Source organism: Chrysochloris asiatica, unplaced genomic scaffold (assembly GCF_000296735.1).
Source record: "Chrysochloris asiatica unplaced genomic scaffold, ChrAsi1.0 scaffold00138, whole genome shotgun sequence".
In the NCBI taxonomy this organism is placed as follows: Eukaryota; Metazoa; Chordata; class Mammalia; order Afrosoricida; family Chrysochloridae; genus Chrysochloris; species Chrysochloris asiatica.
In genome coordinates, this window is record NW_006408656.1 from 3,027,874 (window position 1) to 3,046,410 (window position 18,537).

At 53.5% G+C, this 18,537-nt stretch overlaps 1 protein-coding gene across 4 annotated transcripts; it reads right to left on the minus strand.

Annotated features, from left to right (window-relative positions):
- Nucleotides 1-427: 427 nt before the first annotated feature.
- On the minus strand, nt 428-18,537 carry TENC1 (tensin like C1 domain containing phosphatase (tensin 2)). Of its 4 annotated transcripts, none has more exons than XM_006869984.1 (29): nt 18,250-18,537; nt 15,290-15,398; nt 14,854-14,891; nt 13,981-14,019; nt 13,664-13,702; nt 13,452-13,501; nt 13,060-13,231; nt 12,378-12,434; nt 11,996-12,112; nt 11,843-11,907; nt 11,255-11,338; nt 7,036-7,148; nt 6,887-6,947; nt 6,513-6,588; nt 6,144-6,273; nt 5,963-6,028; nt 5,776-5,889; nt 4,429-5,640; nt 4,181-4,334; nt 3,483-4,072; nt 3,282-3,368; nt 2,873-2,998; nt 2,592-2,684; nt 2,408-2,485; nt 2,216-2,293; nt 1,544-1,712; nt 1,385-1,453; nt 1,220-1,249; nt 428-1,064 (listed from the first exon to the last, which is right to left on the minus strand). In XM_006869984.1, exons 1-29 carry the CDS (start codon nt 18,253-18,255, stop codon nt 926-928), a joined length of 4,161 nt encoding a protein of 1,386 aa, XP_006870046.1. In that variant the 5' UTR covers nt 18,256-18,537; the 3' UTR covers nt 428-925. The 4 variants fall into 4 exon arrangements, with proteins under 4 accessions (XP_006870046.1, XP_006870044.1, XP_006870047.1 ...); XM_006869982.1 differs by lacking the exon at nt 18,250-18,537 and adding an exon at nt 16,980-17,338 and having other exon boundaries at nt 429-1,064; XM_006869985.1 differs by having other exon boundaries at nt 926-1,064; nt 11,996-12,118; nt 12,384-12,434; nt 18,250-18,332.

The following is an 18,537-nucleotide window of genomic DNA, read 5'->3' on the forward strand; positions in this document are numbered from 1 at the left end:
GAAGAGGGAGCAGGGGCTGTAGGCTTGGTTTGCACAGAGTGGGTTGGGTTTTGGGGCAAGGGGGATGAGCTGTCTTGCTGCTGGGGGCCTCCCCTCGGCCCTCCCTTCCGGCCCTGCACTATGATGTATGAAATGTATGTACAGACCAGAGATGTTTATACAGCCAATAAAGATGGAGTTTCCGTATTTATCAGAACTGTCGTGACAGGGGACTCCTTTCCAGGACATAGGGTGAGGGACGGGGCTGGAGGGTAGGGGCAGCAAGGGCAGCTTGCCCAGTGGCAGATGTGGACAAATGGGAGACCAGGATGGGGATCGTGTGTGTTCTGTTGGACTGGCTATGGGCCTGGGACCTGGGGTATTCTGGATAAGCACAGGTGTGCCCTCAGGACATGTGAGTCTGTGACCTTGCTGAGAACACCTCTCACTAAAATGTAGAGAAATTATTTATTATTAGACAAAAATAGACTCTTTCCCCCCTCTTCATGTGATCCCACTCTGGTCTCTCTGCTCAGAGGGGGAGGCTGAGAAGGGAGTGATTTGCTCCCACCGGGCTCCCCTCTCCTGGCCATGCTGGGACCTGCAGCTGGGTGGAGCTGGCAGGGCCTGTTTCCCCTCCAAGGCTGATGTGCTTGCACAGCTGGGATTGTTCTGATCCCCGCCAGGGCTCAGCTTCTGATGCTTCCTCACCTTCCCACGCCCACCTCTGCCATCTGCTCACGTGCAAGGTCATCTCCTGGGCCCGTCCACTTAGCTTAGCAGGCTGGGGTCGGGAAGGAGAGCAGTGTGCCAGGCAGATGCCCACTCCCCACTCCTAAGGGAGAGAGCTGGCTGCTAGGATTCCTGGGGATTCAGGAGGAAGTGAGGGTTGTGGGGTGCTGGGAAGGGACGCAGTGCTGATGTGGGCTCTTGGAGCTTGTGGCTTTCACTTTCTCTGGCCCAGTAGGACTTTGGTGATAAAAGTAACAATGGCGCCTGCAGGTTGATCTGGGTCAAGCTCCGCGAAGAGGTGACACACGTTCTCCCAGGGGCTCCCTGGCTTCTTGGCCACAAAACCAAAGATCCTAGGGGGACCAAGAATCAGGGTGGGGAGGGGATTCGGTGCAGCTGGGTTTCGGTGGGCTCTCAGGAGGAGTTTCAGATGCCAGGGTTGGGGTGTGGGGTGGACAGGGATCTGGATCCCTGGGAGGGAAGAGATTGGACTCGTGAGGGGCCTTACTTGGAGGTGGTCCCATCTGGGTTGGTCCATCTGCAAAAGGAGAGAAACTGTGAAGGAGTGTACCTGGGAACCACTGCAAGGAAGACCTGGGGCTGGGGACACTGGGCTGTGGGGCCTGATGGGACTCTAGGGGCTGTGAGAGTAAAGGGCTTGGAGGGGAGTCACCTCCGCTCCTGAGGGTCAGTGCTGGAGAAGGTGATGCTGCTCACTGGATAGTGACGGCGAAAGAAGAGCCTGCAAGGAGGAGGGTAGAGGAGGTCACACTTGGACATCAGGGCCCTCAACCGAAGCTTCAGGCTCCATGGGCCTGGCCCACTGACTCACTTCCTTTGGTTGTCTGTCAGCGTAATGCCCTGGGCCGAGACCTTGAAGTGGACAACAGCTGGTGTAGGGCGGGGGTTGCAGCTCAGGGCTGCAGCGCTGGCCCGGGCCACAGCCTGGGGGCCGGTCAGTGACTCGGTCTCCACTGACGTCAGGTACAGCACACTGCAGGCTGCAGGGGCAGGAAGTGGGTTGGAGGGGGAGGCAGATTCCTATCTCCCTCTACTTCCCAAGTCCACCATTTCTTGCACTTTCTCCAGCTTGTTAAATGCCATTCTGACTCATAGCCATCCTGTGTAGGGTTTCTGAGGAGTGGCTGGTGGGTTTGAATTGCCAACCTTGAGGTTAGCAGCCTAATGCTTATCCTACAGTGCCACCCCAGGACTCCTCTGAGCAGGGCTAGTCTTGCTTGGAGTGCAAAAGAATCATAAAGTGATTCATGGGAAAAAGGAATGGTCCATGACTTCAGCAGCTCTCCAGTCAGAAACTGGAGAGAGGCCTGAGGCTCCCATTCACCATCCCCTACACACAGGGGTGCCTCTGCCTTCACAGGTCAAATGCATCCTTCAGGGCACCCCCCCCACCTTTCACTGCCCCATGTCCTGGACCTGCAATGCCTGCCTTGATGCCCAAGTGAAGAAGGAAGGGAGGGAGAGATGGAGGGGTGTTCTCTACCGGCACCCTGACGTAGGAGGTCTGCTGCCGTGCTCATGTTGGTAGGCACTGGAATCTCAGGGGTCTCTTCCAGAGGATCTGGGGGAAGTGAGGGCCAATCAGGGAAGGTCAGAAGGAAGCACTTTCTCTGCCATCCCCAGGGAAGCCTGGGCTCCAGAAGCTCTGGAGTGCCTTTGGCTGGAGTGGACCCACCTTTACTGGGAATGCGCAGACAGCAGGGCAGGGAGATGGGGGAGATGGAGTGCTGGGAGACCAGGGCTGACAGGCTGCCTGCCGGGGAGGAAGTGAGCAAGGTTCTGATATGTCCATAGTGCCCCAGCTTTCCGGCCCCTCCTCCACAGATTCCTTAGCCTTTCTGGAAACCATCCCTTCTCACCGAAGTGGGGTTCACTGGGACAGCCCTTTATCTTCACCCCTTTAGGTCCAGTCTCAATAAGGAAATGGCGGACCAGCTGCTCCAATGGGTCCCCTGAGAGGAGGGAGGAGAAAATAAGGCTTTATGGATTCTTTACTTTGTCCACTAACAGGATTCTTTGCAGAGCTAGAGGCCATTTCCTACCTCCTCCCACCGTGGGATCCCATGTCCCCCCTTCTTTTACGCCCCCTCCCCCCCACAGTTCCATACCCTTGTCCTTCAGGCTTTGGGGCTTTCTGTACCTTTCCAGGGCTGTGCACTGGGTGGAGGTGTAGCCACCTTGAGGGCCAGTCCATAAGCGCCTTGGAATGAATGGCTGTCTCTGATCAGGAAGGCCCCAGGCTCCTTGTCCTTTAGTAGGGAGATAGCTGAGGGTAGAGAGGAGGAGACATTTTCACAGTGACTGAATGAGGCCCATCCCAACCAAGCTCTCCAGGTGTCTCTTACCCCAACAGCTGTGGTGGTGGGAGTGCTGGACAGACTGGAGCATTTAACAGGGGCTTTGTTTTCAGTGTAACCTCCTTAGGCCCCAAACTCAGTCCCACCTGCTGAGGTGAGGCGCACCAAAGCTAAACTCACCAGAAGCAGGCAGGGCAACAACTCCACAAAGCTAGGAGAGTGGGGAAGGAAGGGGGTTTTCTGGATCCTCACCTTGGTCCCGGGAGAGGTGTGGTTTATACCAGAACTTGGATGTGTCCTGGACAAACTTGACATTGCTTTGGCTCTCTGTAGAGGATTCTGGGACAGAAAGGAACTGAGGTCAGACCCAAGGCAGCAACGTCCCCATGCCTTGTCCCTCCCTGGGAAAAAGGGTTCTCCCAAAGTGCTCCCACTCTCACCAGGCCTTTATACCTAGGCTATGGGGGGCACTGTCCGGGAGCAGAGGTGCAAAGGTGACGTGGTGAGTGGTGCCTCTGGCTGGTGGTGAGGTTCGGTCTGGCCCCCAGGACCCTGGCTGCTGCCCGGGCCCTGACAAGTGGCGTTTCTCAGGAAGTGGGGGCTGTGAAGGGCCACTGGTGTCATAAGTTGCAGCCAGGGGGAAGGCAGGGGTGGGTGAGCTCTGAGGTGGTTCTGGGCTGGCCATAAGCCAGGGCATCTGGGCAGGCACCGGGGTGAGGGGAGATCCATCTGGGCTGTCTGGGGGGCCTCGAGGGCCCTGCCAGGGGGCATGGCGGAGGCCGGGCAGTGTGGTGGGCACTGGGCCCCGAGGACCAGCACTGTCTGTGTGCCCCCCTGGGCTCCTTTCCTGAAGCCAGTCATTGGGTGAGCTGGGAGGACAAGTAGGGGAGAAGGGACCAGGGGCTGGAGGCTCAGACCCGCTTCTTGCTGGCAGCTCAGGAGCCTTTTCAGTGCCTCCCTGGGGCACAATGGGTGAGGCCTCGCCAGGACTCAGTCTCTGAGTGGGTGCCAAGGTGGGAGACCTGGATTCCTGGCGTCGGGTACTGCAGGATGAGAGGATGGGTGGTCAGCAGGACTGTGGAGCGCCTGCTGTGAGCTGAGCAGCTCACCCTGAGCCTTCAGTGCCCGAGCACTATCATCCTTCTGCATACCTTTCCTTGCCCTGGACTGGACTGCTAGTGTGCAGTGGTGTGGAGGGAGCAGACAGCTCTGAGGTGGTGGCACTGCACTGGGCGTCCCGGGGAGACCGAGGTAGCGTGCTGTGCCCACTTGGGCCCTCCCTCCAGGAGACTGGCTCAGGTGACTCTGCAGTGAGGACAGAGGCAGGCCCTTGACTTCCTTTGCCCACCATCTCCAGAGATCTCCTCTGCCCTAGGTCCTCCCTACCATGATCTCTCACCTGCAGGTGCTAAGGTGCCAACCGGGGCCAGGTGTCCTGGCAGGGAATACCTGTCTCCTCCCTCCTCTGCAGAGATCTCATAGCTCAGCTTCCTGGATTGTGGGTAGGGTGGGCTTCCGGGGGAAATGGAGCCAGGCCGTGGGGAGTGGGCACCAGGGGTGGGATACCCTCTGGCATCATCTGGAGACGCACAGTTGCGAGGCATTCGGCCATATGCTGGGCAGTAAGTGGGAACTGCTCCACCGTAGCCATACGTCACCAGGGCAGGGTACCCTGGACGCCCATACCTGCCTTCTGGGCACAGGGTATAGGTGCAGTTCTCATGTCCCTCTTCACCCACCTTGGGGGGCTTCAGACAGCTGTAGTCGGGCATAGGGGCATGGTGATGCCCACAGGCAGGTACCAGCAGGGGTAGGGGGTGCCCTGCCCGCACTGGGTGCAGGAGAGGCTTGCCAGCCTCGCCTGCCCACCCCTCTCCAGCATCCCTCTCCAGCCGCAGCCCGTAAAGGGCTGCTGTGGGCAGTGTCAGCTTCTCCTCACACGCAGGACAAGGGCATAAGGCAGGCAGCCCAGGGTCCTCCAGGATCACCACCTCCCGGTAGCCTGGGGAACGGTAGCCAAAGTCCCCATTCACTGGTTTGCTCAGATCAGGCTGGTATGGGTAAGGCCCCTCAGACAGCGAGCGGCAGAGACGTCTCTTCTCCATTGAGGCCTCAGCATAGCCCTGGGGGGGACCTTCATAGCCCCCACAGGGCAGCCGCCGCCTCTCCAGGGTTCCCTCTGGCCTGTAGTAGCCCCCATTGGGGGCCCCGCAGGGTTCTCGGTAGCCCTGGCGGCAGGAACAGTGGCGGCTGAGGCCAGACCTGTGACCTGAATACATCCTGAGGGGAGGGCCTCCACCCATAGGGGGTTGCTCCTCATCGTCTAGGATGGCTGTCTCGCGCCCAGCCCCCCTGACTCCACTGGCCACTCCACAGCCTCCCAAGAGGCGATCCAGCGCCTGCCGCTCAGCAGCTGTTGGGGGTGGCCGGCCTGGGGATTCGGCAGCAGGCTCTGTGGTCAGTGTAGAAGAATGGCCGGAGTCGCTGCTGACAGACAGCATGGGGGGTGGAGGTGGATCTGGAGAGGGGGCCGGTGGGGTCTGCCGAGGTGCCCGCTGCACCTGGGCATAGGGACTGCCATCCAGGGGACCCCGGGTGTGGGTCAGGGAGCCTGAATGGGGAAGAGCATTGGGGAATCCAGTTAAGAGGGGCTCATGGGGGGAGGGGGGCCTTGGGAGGGGAAGAGGAAGGCATCCCCCTCCACCAAACTGCCACCTCCTCCCTCCCCAGGGTCTGTCCCACACACCGTCCACACTGTCCTCGTGGTGGTGGTTGAAGTTCTCATAGGAGTCCCAGCGGACAGCGGGCTCTGCCGTGTTGTAATCGACAGAGACGGAGGGGTCATTTCGTGGGGTGTTGCCTGTGGAAAGACCACTGGGTGATGAGCAGGGGATGTTCAACTCTCAGCCTTTGGCCCAAGACCCCGTTCTTACCTTTGATCTTCTCGGGGCTAGAGGAGAAGACAAACTCCACCGAGGCTTGGAAGGGGAACTTCTCATCTGTGGAGAGTGGACACTGAGGAACCGGGCACCAACCATCTGGTGCTCTCCCGCCTGCCCACCTCCTGCCTGCCCCTCTCTGGGCTCCAGCCCCCGCCACTCGCCGCTGACTCACCCATCCAGGCTTCATCCAGCTGGTCCTTGTTGAAGGTGAGCAGTGGCCCGTGGATGGTGCATGTGTGGAACTGGACGCGGAACACGAGGGTCCGGTCAGTCCCCCCGCCACCCTTGTGATAACATGTCACCTGGTTGAGGGGAGGGAGGCCAGGAGGTCAGGTTCTCATGCTCTCTTAGGCCTCTTCTGTGTGTCCACCCTGAGGGAAGCCTGACCACAGCTTCTACCCTATGCCAACCTTCCCCGTTGCCACCTCCAAACTACCTTGAATTGACCACTCATCAGAAGACTGTGCAGCTGACAAGACACACACCCCTCCCCACCTTGTCCCATTCCCTAGGACTCTCCTTTTGGTTAGGACCCCCTCACCATGACATCGCCTTTGAGGAGGAGAGCTGGCTCCAAGTTGATGCAAAGTTGCTGGGGACCAGGGCCTGCAATGCAGCTGTGGGGAAACAGGGAGGAGGCAAGGCTGAATCGGAGACACCTGGGTGCAGAGGTGGGCCTATACACAGTTAGGAGAGAGTTGAGAAATCTGAGTCTGGGCCCTGAGTGACACACTTTATTTAGCTGAGCCTCAGTTGCCCCATCTGTAAAATGGGTTCCATGATGGTTTTAATTTTCAGTTGTGCAAGGAGGCCCAGGTATCTAGGGAGGCTGGAGAAGCAGGAATCCAGGAAGTGAGGGCACAAGGGGCTGGCCTGGTCATGGAAGTGTCAGGGGACTGGGAATAGGGTACTCACTAGACCCCAGATGTGTAGACAAGCTGCATAGACTGGTAAATCTTGAGGAAGGGCTGAAAACCTGGAGGGCAGGGAGGAGAAGGTACATGAGGGCTGCTGAGCAGAGTAGTCAGGGTGGGGACGACTCTCCCCTGAGCAGGTAGACTCACCTATGCCTGGCTCAAAGGCTGGGAGCATGGGCACGAGCACATAGTGCAGGAAGAGAGGGCTGCTATTCATTCTGATGGAGCCTGATAGCAGACCACTGAAGTAGTTGATATACCTGGGGATGGGGAGGTAATGTCAAGAAGAACACAAGTCCCTTTTACTGAAGATCTCTTGTATCATTTCAGTTATACACAACCTCCACCCACCCTGGGAAGGCCTGCTCTACTAAGAACTCCCCTCCCATCTTCCAGCTTGCCACAAAGCTTGTCTTGCATCAAACTTGAATCCCTCTTGCTGCTGCTTCTGCCTAAGAAGCCTTGGTGGTGCTGTGGGTTAAGCATTGGGCTGCTAACCCACCAGCTGCTCTGAAGGTGAAAGACAAGGCTGTTTGCTCCCATAAAGATTTACAGTCTTGGAAACCCTACATAGGGTTGCTATTGTCTGTCAGTTTGTTATACTATGGTGGCTTGCATGTTACTGGATGCTTTATGTCACGGGTATTTTAAATACCAGCAGGGTCACCCTTAGGTTTCAGCTAAGTTCCAGTATAAGACAGGATAGGAAGAAAAAAGGCAGACTACTTCTGACTGTTTAGCCACTGAAAACCTACAAATAGCAGTGAAACGCTGTCAGCTAGCACCAGAATACTGAATATTGAAACATGATGAAGAGCACTAGAATACTGTCAGATACAGTGCTGGAAGATGAGCCCCTCAGGTTGGAAGGCCCTCAACTAAACTGGAGAAGAGCTACCTCCTCAAAGTAGAGTTGACCGTGATGATGCAAATGGAGTAAAGCTTTCAGGACCTTTATTTGCTGATGGTGCACAAATCAAAATGAAGAAAAATAGCTGAAAACACCCATTAATAATCAGAACATGAAATGTACCAAGTATGGATCTCAGAAAATTGGAAGCTGTAAAAAATGAAATGGAACACATAAACATTGATATCCAAGGCATTAGTGAGCAGGATGGATTGGTATTGGCCATTTTGAATCTTACAGTCATGGTTTACTATGCTGGGAATGACAAAATGAAGAGGAGTGGCATCACATTCATCATCAAAAAGAACGTTTCAAGATCCAGCTTGAAGTATAATGCTGTCTGTGTTAGGGTTATACCCATATACCTACAAGAAAGGCCAGTTAACACCATTTCATTCAAATTTACACACCAACCACTAAAGCCAGGGATGATTAAATTGAAGAATTCTACCAACTTCTTCAGTCTGAAACTGATCAAACATGCAATCAAAATGTATTGATAATTACTGGTGATTGGAATACAAAGGTTTGAAATAAAGAGGAAGGATCAGTAGTTGGAAAATATGGCCTTGGTGATAGAAATGATGCTGGAGAGCACATGAGAGAATTTTGCAAGACCATTACAAATACTTTTTAAACAACATTCTGTGGGTTCCCTTTTTACTCTTCTTGTGAAGTCTTTTGACTTTAAAAAAATTAAAGTTTTTAATTTTTAGTATGTCCTACTTATCTCTCTTATCTACTTTGTGTAGTTTTCAAAATATTTGGTAGTCTGTGTATTCCCTGAATTAGTACCCTCACATTTGTCCCTATTTTTTCATTGAAGGCCTTCAGATGACATACACAGAAACCAAACTGACTACATTTGTGGAAAGAGATGGTGGAAAAGCTCCATATTATAAGCCAAAACAAGGCCAGGGACAGACTGTGGAATACACCATCAATTGCTCATATGCAAGTTCAGGCTGAAGCTTAAGAAAATGAAAACAAGTCCATGAGAGTCAAAATATGACCTTTAACATATTCCATTGGGATATAGAAATCATCTGAAGAACAGATTTGACGCATTGCACACTAATGACCGAAGACCAGAAGAGTTGTGGGATGACATGAAGAACATCATACAGGAAGAAAGCAAAGATCATTAAGAAGACAAGAAAATAATCATTACAATGAAACAAAATTCAATGAGTGTAAAACTAATGTTCTCCCATGTAAACTAACTATCACTCTCACTCAATTCACAATAAAAACTTAAAAAAAAGAAGGAAAAAACCAAAATGTCAAAACAGACTGAACTTGCTCTCCAGTGTAGAGATGCTAAAGTGAATGGAAGAAATGAGAAGGTAAAACGACTGAACAGAAAATGTCAAAGGGCAGCTTGAGAATACAAAGCCAAGTAGTATAATGAAATGTGCAAAGACCTGGAGTTAGAAAACCAAAAGGGAAGGAAGGACATGCTCAGCATTTCTCAAGCTGAAAGAACTGAAATAAAAATTCAAGCCTTGACAGGCAATACTGAAGAATTCTCTGGGCAAATATTGAATGATGCAGAAAGCATCAAAAGAAGATGCAAGGGTTACACAGAGTCACTGTACGCAAAAGAAATGATCAACGTTCACCCATTTCAAGAGGTAGCATATGATCAAGAGTTGATGGTACTAAAGGGAGAAGTACAAGGTGCACGGAAGCATTGGCAAAGAACAAGGCTCCAGAACTGATGGAATAGAAATTGAAATCTTTCAACAAATTGATGCAGCACTGGAGGCACTCATCCATCTATGCCAAGAAATTTGGAAGACAGCTATCTGGCCAACTGATTGGAAGAGATCCATATTTGTGTCCATTCCAAAGAGAGGTGACCCAACAGAATGCAGGAATCATCAAACAATATTAATATCACATGCAAGTAAAATTTTTCTCAAGATAACTCAAAAACAACTGCACTGTACATTGACAGGGAACTGCCAGCGGTTCAAGCTGGATCCAGATGAGGATGTAGAATGAGAGATATCATTGCTGATGTCAGATGGATCTTGGCTGAGAGCAGAGAATACCAGAAAGATGTTTACCTGTGCTTTACTGACTACACAAAGGCTTTCGATTGTGTAGATCATGACAATATAGACAACATTGTGGAGAATTAGTATTCTGGAACACTTAATTTTGCTCCTGAGGAACCTGTACATAGACCAAGAGGTAATCATTTTAACAGAACAATGGAACACTGAATGGTTTGAAATTAGGAAAGGTGTGCGCCAAGATTGTATTCTTTCACCATAGTTATTCAATCTGTACACTGAGCACATAATCCAAGAAGCTGGGTTATAGAAGAAGAATGTGGTATCACGACTGTAGGAAGACTCATTAACAACCTTTGATGTGCAGATGATACAACTTTACTTGCTGAAAGCAAAGAGGACTTAAAAAACTGATGAAGATGAAAAACCACAACCTTCAGTATGGGTTGTACCTCAGTGTAAAGAAAACAAAGATCTTCACCTGGACCAATAAATTACATCATGATAAATGGAGAAAAGATTGAAATTGTCAAAGACTTCATTTTGTTTGGATCCAGTATCAACACTCATGAAAGCAGCAGTCAAAAAATTGAAAGATGTATTACATTAGATCTGCTTAACAAGATATCAGTTTGAGGACTAAGGTGAGCCTGACCGAAGCCACGGTATTTTCAGTGGCTTCACTTGCATGTGAAAGTTGGACAATGAATAAGAAAGACTGTGGAACAATTGATGCATTTGAGTTATGGTGTTGGAGAAGAATATTGAAAGTACTGCTAAAAGAACAAACAAATCTGTATTGGAAGAAGTATAGTCAGAATGCTCCTTAGAAGCCAGTATGGCGAGACATTGTCTCTCACATTTTGCACAGATTATCAGAATGGACTAGTCCCTGGAGAAGGACATCATGCTAGGTAAAGTGGAGGGTCAGTGATAAAGAGGGAGACACCCAATGAGATGGATTGGCACAGTGGTAGCAGCAATGGGCTCAAGTTTAACAATGATTGTTTCGTTCTGTTGTGCATGAGGTCGCTATGTGTTAGAACCGACTCATAGACATCTGACAACAACGAGTCGGAATTGACTTGATGGCAGTGGATTTTAGGCTAGCTGCCTCTGCCTAAAATGCTCCTGCCCTAGGTCTAGGTCTCTACCTGACTGTCCTACAAGCCCCTTGGTACTACATGGTTTTGGATTTTTGTTACTTCATAGCACTTCTCATTGCCTAAAATGATCTTTTGAATTTATTGACCTGTGTATTGCCTTTTACCCCACATTAGAGCGTAAGCTCCGAGTGCAGGGACCTTGTGTGTTCTATATTCATTGAGCATAGGAAGTCCTCAATGAAAGGCCTGTTGTACGGATGGGAGAATCGTGACATTGGCAGTCATGAATCAGCTGTTGCTCCCTCCCATCTCTACCCCAGGCTTCTTACCTGCGCTGGGAGGGCTGCAGCTCTGCTGCCACTTTGTCCTCACAGAACTTCCTCATGGTAAGTGTAGCCAGCGCCTGGTCAGCCCTAGGGGAGACCAGGGGTGTTGGTCGATGGTTAGGGACTGGTCTAGATCCAGTGATGGTAAAGAGAAGTCAAAGTCCTATATAATCACTGCACTAGTTGTTGCACATTAGGTAATTCCCTGAGCTTCGATGGCCTCATCTTTAAAACAGGGCAATAAGACCAGCTGCTCAGGACTGAAGGAGCCTTGGTAGTGCAGTGGATTAGGCTGCTAACTGCAAAATTGGAGATTCCAGCCCACTAACTGCTCTGAGGGAGCAAGATGAGGCTGGCTGCTCCTGTAAACATGTGCAGTCTCGGAAACCCTATCTAGGTTGGTTTGAGTTAGAAATAACTCATAGCAGTGGGCTGGCTCAGGACTGGGGAGAAATGCAAGTAGAAAATGGAGATGGAAAGGTCAAGCTTACACTAAAGGGCTCTCTGAACAAACATGGGGGCTTCTGGGGGGATAGTGTCCTAAAGGGTCAATTAGAGGAAGGGGCTGCTGATGCGGGCGGGCAGCCTTACCCAGCCGAGATCTTGCTGTAATGCATATATGCAGAGACAATGACTCCGAGCTTGCCCTTGCTTCCCTGAGAGGCAGAGAGACAAGGATGGAGGGCATGCTGGGCTGCAGGCTGAGAGCACCCAAACCCTGTGCACCTTGAGCACCCAACCCACCTTGCAGTAGAGTACGACCACGTGCTGCGGATCTGCACTGAGCCATGTCTCCATGGCTTTGCAGATGGAGCACAGCTTGTCCAAGGGTGGGGCATGCAATGCAGGCCAGCCGAAGTCCTGGACCTGGGTTGGCAAAAGAAAGACCCATGGGTAGGAGTGGAAAAGAGATGGGGCACAGGAGCCCCAAGGGGGCAGGGGCCTCTCTTTAGCATGGGTGTTCTTGTCAGCCTCAGTGCTTTCCTTACACCAAATTGGGTTGATATCATGCATGTTTTGGGGTATCTCAAGTAATATCTCATATGGGAAAGTGCTTAAGACTAAAGCAAATGCGTCTTCTGGGGTGGGAGGTGGTCGGGTTTAATGGCTTGGTAGGCCACTGTGCTTGTACCTTGGGATTTAGGCGGGACAGATCATGTCTTTTCTCTGAAAGGTTGAAGAGCTACAAAATAAAGGGGGGGGGGGCTTTAGACGAAAGAAAAAAAGGAGTCCTGTGATGCTGTGGGTTCAAACCGCAAAGTCGGCGGTTCAAATCCACTAGTCTCTCCGCAGAAGAAACTATGAAGCTGTTTGCTTCAGTCTCGGAAACCCTACTGGGGGCAATTCTACTCTGTAGTTCAAGGTCGACGCGATGGCAGTGGTTTTGACTTTGGTTTTTAGACGAGAGACTTCAAGCAGCGAGGCACATTGGTGGGTCTTGGTAGTATGACCCACTGTGACTCTAAGTGGGAGTTGTTAAGTGCCGTGGAGTCGGCTCGGACCCACACCAACCTTCCAGTTCAAACGGCTGTGCAGTCTGGTGCATTAACCCACAGCTCCACACCAGGACTCCTCTAAATGAAGAGTGGATCCCTCCAAAATGTGACTGCTAAGGCCTGATCAAGCTCCTGCAACCCATTAACCCGCTTTCCAAGATTCTCGGGTGGGCGCGGCCCCGGTTCCGCCCCTATCACTCAGGCTCCGCCCCTAGGGACCTCGCCTCCCCGGTTTGATGTCGGTGAGTAGCCTCGCCCTTCTGGACCTCCCAGCCATTTCATTGGTTGACACCGATAGGCTCCGCCTCGCACCAGGTATTTGTCGCGGTGCTTGGATTGCAGCACGTGGGCCAGCTCCCGTAGGTGGCCCCGGTGTCGCTGCTCGTCGGGCCGTGCCGGGAAGGCGGCGGCCAGGATCCGCTCGGTCACGTAGGTGAGGTCCAAGTCCCAGCGCCGCTCCATGAGTGGGTCCAGACTAAAGCTCCTGGGTTGGGGACAGAGCTTAGGTTCTGGGACGGAGGGGCGAGGCACCTGAAGACTAGTGTGAGGGAGGGAGGCTGGCGGACTCCATCTGAGACCTGGTGGGTGTTCATGGTGGGTGGGGCCAGAATTCCGCCTGAGAGGGGCGCTGCCTCGGGGAGCTAGCTCTGTTGGGGATCCCTGTCAGGGGCTGCGGTGTGGCACTCCCCGGAGCCTCGACTTACCTGGGCAGAGTGCTGCGCTGCCTTGAGTGATTCAGAGACTTGGTGGATCCCTGGTGGATGAGAAACATTGTCTGGACATCTCTTCTGGTGCCATCCCCTCTGGGTTCCTCGCTCCAGAATCCCATACACTTTTGCCCCCAGAATAAACCTAGGTCCTTACTCCCAAAGCTACCTGCTGCCGCGCCCCACCTCCCATTACCCCATCATCTTACCAGGTGCTCTATGCGCCTAACTGGCGCTGTGTTGCGCCGCTAGAGGGAGATGGGGGAGGAAAGGGAGTGGTTAGGGCAGGGCTGCTGATAGTGGGGAGCTCTGAAGCTGTAGTGGGGAGAGGGGAGGGGAATACTAGGTCTCAGCAGGCCCCAGGGAAGAGAAGGCTCAGCCATCTTTTTTCCCTCCCTTTCAGGATGACTACTACCTACAGAAGTCAGTTCAGTCACATCCTGGGAGCCCTCTTTGGGGCCACCAGTCGTTTGGATTCCTCAGCCAGGTCCCTTGCCTCCCTCACCCCACCCCAGATCACACTCACCAGTTCTGCTGGCGGCAAGGCCTGACAGGATGAAGTCACCTGGAGGGAGACCTGAGTGAGGGGCTGAGCTCCTGGTGAAATGGGCTCTCCTGGGCTTGAGGATGGCCACCCTTCAGTGTCAGCAAGATGGGCTCCAACTGAGGTGCCTCTATTTAAGGGAGCCTCCCCTCTGGCCTCTTGGTCCCCCACCCCCAGGTCCTCCACTTGTTGCTCTTGGCTCTCAGCCCCCTGCCCACACAGACCCCCATTCATCCAGCTGCAGGGCAGGAGTTATATAGAGAGCCATGTAGGCAGGCTATGGCCAGGGAGGGACACTGGCCTCTTTCACCAGGAGACCCCGCCCCTGGGCACAGAGCTCTCTCAAGCCAACTCCAAAGCCCTGGGACCCCCGTACTACAGGAGGATTAGGGAACCTCCTCAGAGAGGGGCTGTTTTGAGTCTTCAGTGTATAGTGGGTGCTATCTTGTACCTTCTGTCCAGCCTTTCCAGGGGGGCCCAGGACAAGACCCACCCAGGCATCCTTAGGACCCTTCCCCAGAGAGAAGGCACAACCCATCCGGCTGCCCAGTCTCTGAAATCCAGCTCCCCCACCCCCCCACCGCACCCTTCCTCCCCCCCTCCATTCTCTCGCCAGCTGCAGCCTGGGCACAGCACCAAGACAAACGCTGCTGTCTTGCTGTCCACCAGCCAGGGGGTGGAGTCGGGTGGTTCTTAAAGGGCCCAGTACAGCATCCCCTAGCACCCAGCAGGGGCTCCCCACTGATGAGAGAGGGCAAGGTGGAAGGCCAATGCCAGTGTGGCTGGAGAAGCTCCTTTGGGAGGAGAGAAGGGATCCCAGTCCCTCTCCCCCATCAGGTAGCATTAGGAACCCACCTTTGCTTCACATTTTCTGTGTGTTGCCACCTTGCAGACTGGAGGGGGACAGGGAGGAAAAGGTGTTAGCAGGAGCCTATTGAGGCAGTAGAAGGACTGGGCCTCCCCTGTCTCCCTGGGCCCCAGAACCACCCCTTGGACAGAAAGGGCAGGGTTTGAGGGAAGAGGGGTACTAGCCAGGCTAGGCAGGGTCCTGTGTTTGGGTTGGGGTGAAAAAGGAAGGGAGGGAGGGAAGCCCCCAGTTACAGGTCAGGGTGGGAAGGTGGTGATGATCTTGAGTCTTGGGGCTTGTCATGGGGAGCAAGGGTCATTTGAAGGGAAGGCCTGTGTGCTGTCTAATCCAGGTGCATCTTTCACATTACACTGTATACCATGTGATTCTGCTCCCTGGGCACTGGGAAGAGGGTTGGGGAAGTCACAGGACAGGGCCCCTCACCTCTGCAAGAGACGCCTGTCCCATCGATGGTCACCTTACATACTGCACAGACTGGTGGCTTCTTCCGGAAAACTTTCTCACGGAAGCTATGTGGTTCAGCTTTCCTAGGCTGGCGGTGAAGGGACAGACAGACAGAAGTGTCACTTCCCAGTGGAATCATCTCCAGGACCAGTCAGTGGCCTTAACACCACCTTCCTCTATTCCAGTAAAGCACTGGACTTATAGTCTACCATCCCCCACCCCCACCAACCAGGACACACTTGGCTACAGCTGCTGCCGGGAGTGGTAGGGCCTGTCCTACACAGTGCATGGAATCTGACCCCTTGCATCACACTAAGCTGGGTCAGCTTCTCCCTGAGGGATGAATTCAGGTCCCGCACATAGCTTTTGGTGCGTGATGCCCTTGGTGGGGGTGCTCTCTCTAATGAGGGCCCCCTGTTTCTTCTTCACCTTGCCATCTCCAGATAGAAAGAAACCTGTGTGGAGAGTGGATTGTGTGGAGAGTGGATGGAGAGAAAGGGGTCTAGACATGTCATGTGTAGCATGTTACGCAGCAGCAGCCAGACTGACCCAGCAGGAGTGGCCTCAGCCAGTCCTGTTCTCCTAGCTCCTGTTGTCCCCACGCTCCAGGCAGCTGACATGTCCTCCCCCCCTTCCTTTGTAAGAACAACATGTTTACTCTTTGTGCGTTGAGGCGGCAAGCAGCAATTGTGTAAGGGAGGGAATGCTGGAAGGAGCAGCAAATAGAAGCATGACATTGGGGAGAAGTATTTTTGCTGCCCTGCTGCTACTGGATACTATCTTTTGGGGAGGTTCAAGTGGATTCAAACATTCACTGGGGAAGGGGGTAAACCAGATGACCTTTTCAGCCCTTTCTTACCCAGAAATACTGTGGACAGGAGGCTTTGATGCCCTATGGCCTACATCTGTCTCATTCCTATTCTCTCCCACTGTGGATTCACTCGTTCCACCCTCTAGGGACACTCTCACTTCCATCCATTCCCCCCTCTGGAGTTCAAGTTCCTGGTCCCCACCCCCTAATACTGTTTCATGCTGCCCTGAGCTTTTTTTGGGGTAAGGCTAACAAGAAGTGGAAAAATCAAGTAATGGCTTCTTTAGGCCCCCAGCCCAGGCACCCAGGCAGCACCTCTGATCTCTTGACTATTCCTGGAACAACTGGATTAAATCCAACCTGGAACCCTACTGGACTAGACCAATCTTGCCAGACCCACTAGGAAACTTGGGTGTGTCTTGGCTTTCACGGTGTATATAGAAGGTGAAGCCTCCAGTTTCTAAAGCACCTCTTTCCTCTTAGCCACTTCCCCACTTCTTTCCCCCTAAACATTCCAGGTCAGGGAAGGGGCCTGATCTGTTTGTTGCTGTCCTGGCCTTAGGGCTCCAGGACAGTGTCAGGCAAGGTGCAGATTTGAGGGGTCCAGGAACCCCAGGCTAGGGCAGGAAGTGATAGAGGAGCCAAATCAGACACCAGGATACGCACCAACCCTGATGCTCATGCTGTGGTCCTGGCCCTGGACACCCCAACAGGGCAGAGGGATGAGGGAACACAGGACAAGGAGAGAAACCTGAGGAAGGCTGAAATTGGAAACCGGTCTGGCCTAGTCCTGTCCCCTCCCCTACTGCCCACACCTCCACCCCTGCCCCTTCTCTGACCAGGTGGGGGCACTCCTACCCTGCTGGTGGCCCGGCTGCTGTCCCTCCTCCCCAGGACTCTGAGCAGCCTCTCCACAGGGCCGCTGGACTTCATGGTGTCTGGTGGACCTGGGTGCTGGCTGAGAGGCCTGAACAATGCTGGAGCCTGGCTGGGGCTTCCTGGAAGCGGCCTGGTGCAGGCAGCCGCTTCCCCTGGGCGGAGGGGAGGCTGTCTGGCTGGTGTGAGGAGAAACCCGGCCCTGGAAGTGGAGGGGAGTGCAGGCGGGAAGGGGGCAGGTCGCTGCTCCAGGAAGTGGGGTGGGGGAGGATGTGGGGGAGGCCAGGAGATCAGATTCCCAGGGTCTACCCTGCTGGGAGTGTCAGCCCAGGATCCTTTGGGCCCCCAGGCTCTGGAGTTACTGAGTCTCCTGTGGGGTGTTCCAGGGGTCTACCTTGTCCTGGAATCTGCAGGGATCCAGGATCCTTAGATCTGCCCCCTGGGGGTGGGAGGGTGCAGGGGTGGTGGTGGGAATTTAAGTTTCAGGGCAGGGCTCAAGGACCAGTGGGGAACACTGTGTCCCAGCCAATCTTCCAGCCTAGACTCTCAGGCCCTCTGGGACTTCCCGTGGAGAGGAGGGGCTGGGAACTACTGCCCTGGCCCACCCAAGATCTGAAGTGCATCCTAAGGCCCTTAGGTTCAGGGCGCCTGATCCTAACAGTGTGCCTTCTTGTTTGTTATGTGCCGTGGAGCCGGTTCCGACTCATAGCGACCCTGTACAGGGTTTCCAAGGCTGTAAATAAATCTTTATGGGAGCAGAAAGCCTTATCTTTCTCCCGCAGAAGAGCTGGTATTTTCGAACTGCTGACCTTGCGGTTTGCAGCCTGATTCGTAACCACTACGCTACCAGAGCTCCTTAGTGTGTGCCTCCTTAGGGGCAGGAAAAATGTGGTTGAGGGCTAGCTCCCTGCCTCAGTTTCTTTGGCGATGAAGTGGGAAAAGGAAGACATATTGTCCACTCGCCACACACACTGCTAGACCAAGCTCCAGCCTGAAGACTGCTTTGCCCATTCTCCTGTCACAGCCCCAGGCGTTTGAACACCTTCTCCTGACAGGTACCCCCAACTCACCTCACAGCTGCTTGACTTGGGACACAGCTGGCCATTCACCTATCCCTGGCTTTATTTTTCAGTCCTACCCCACAGAACCCTAACCCTTCTTTCGTGCCCTGCATAGTACACTTTCCACCACAGGTCCCAGACCCCCAGTGCCAGGCCCTCTCCCCACTGTGCCCCCAAAGCTGGAATACTACCTTCATGGCTCTCTTTCCTCAGCGGCTGCCCCAGGCCTGAGGACTGGACAGAAGGCCCCCCTCCCAGCACATACTCCACCCCCCTCAATGGGCCTCCTGCCTCCCTCCTGGGAACATGGCCAACTTCCTGTCCTGGGAGTCAGGGAAGGGGGTGGATGAGGCCTTAGGAAGTTGGGGCGGGGAGTAATCTTCCAAAAACACAAGGGGTTAATGGCTTGGGGGTCATCAGCTCCAAACCTTGGACAGCAGCTTCTGGACTGGCAGAAGCTGTCTTTTGAAAGAATGTGC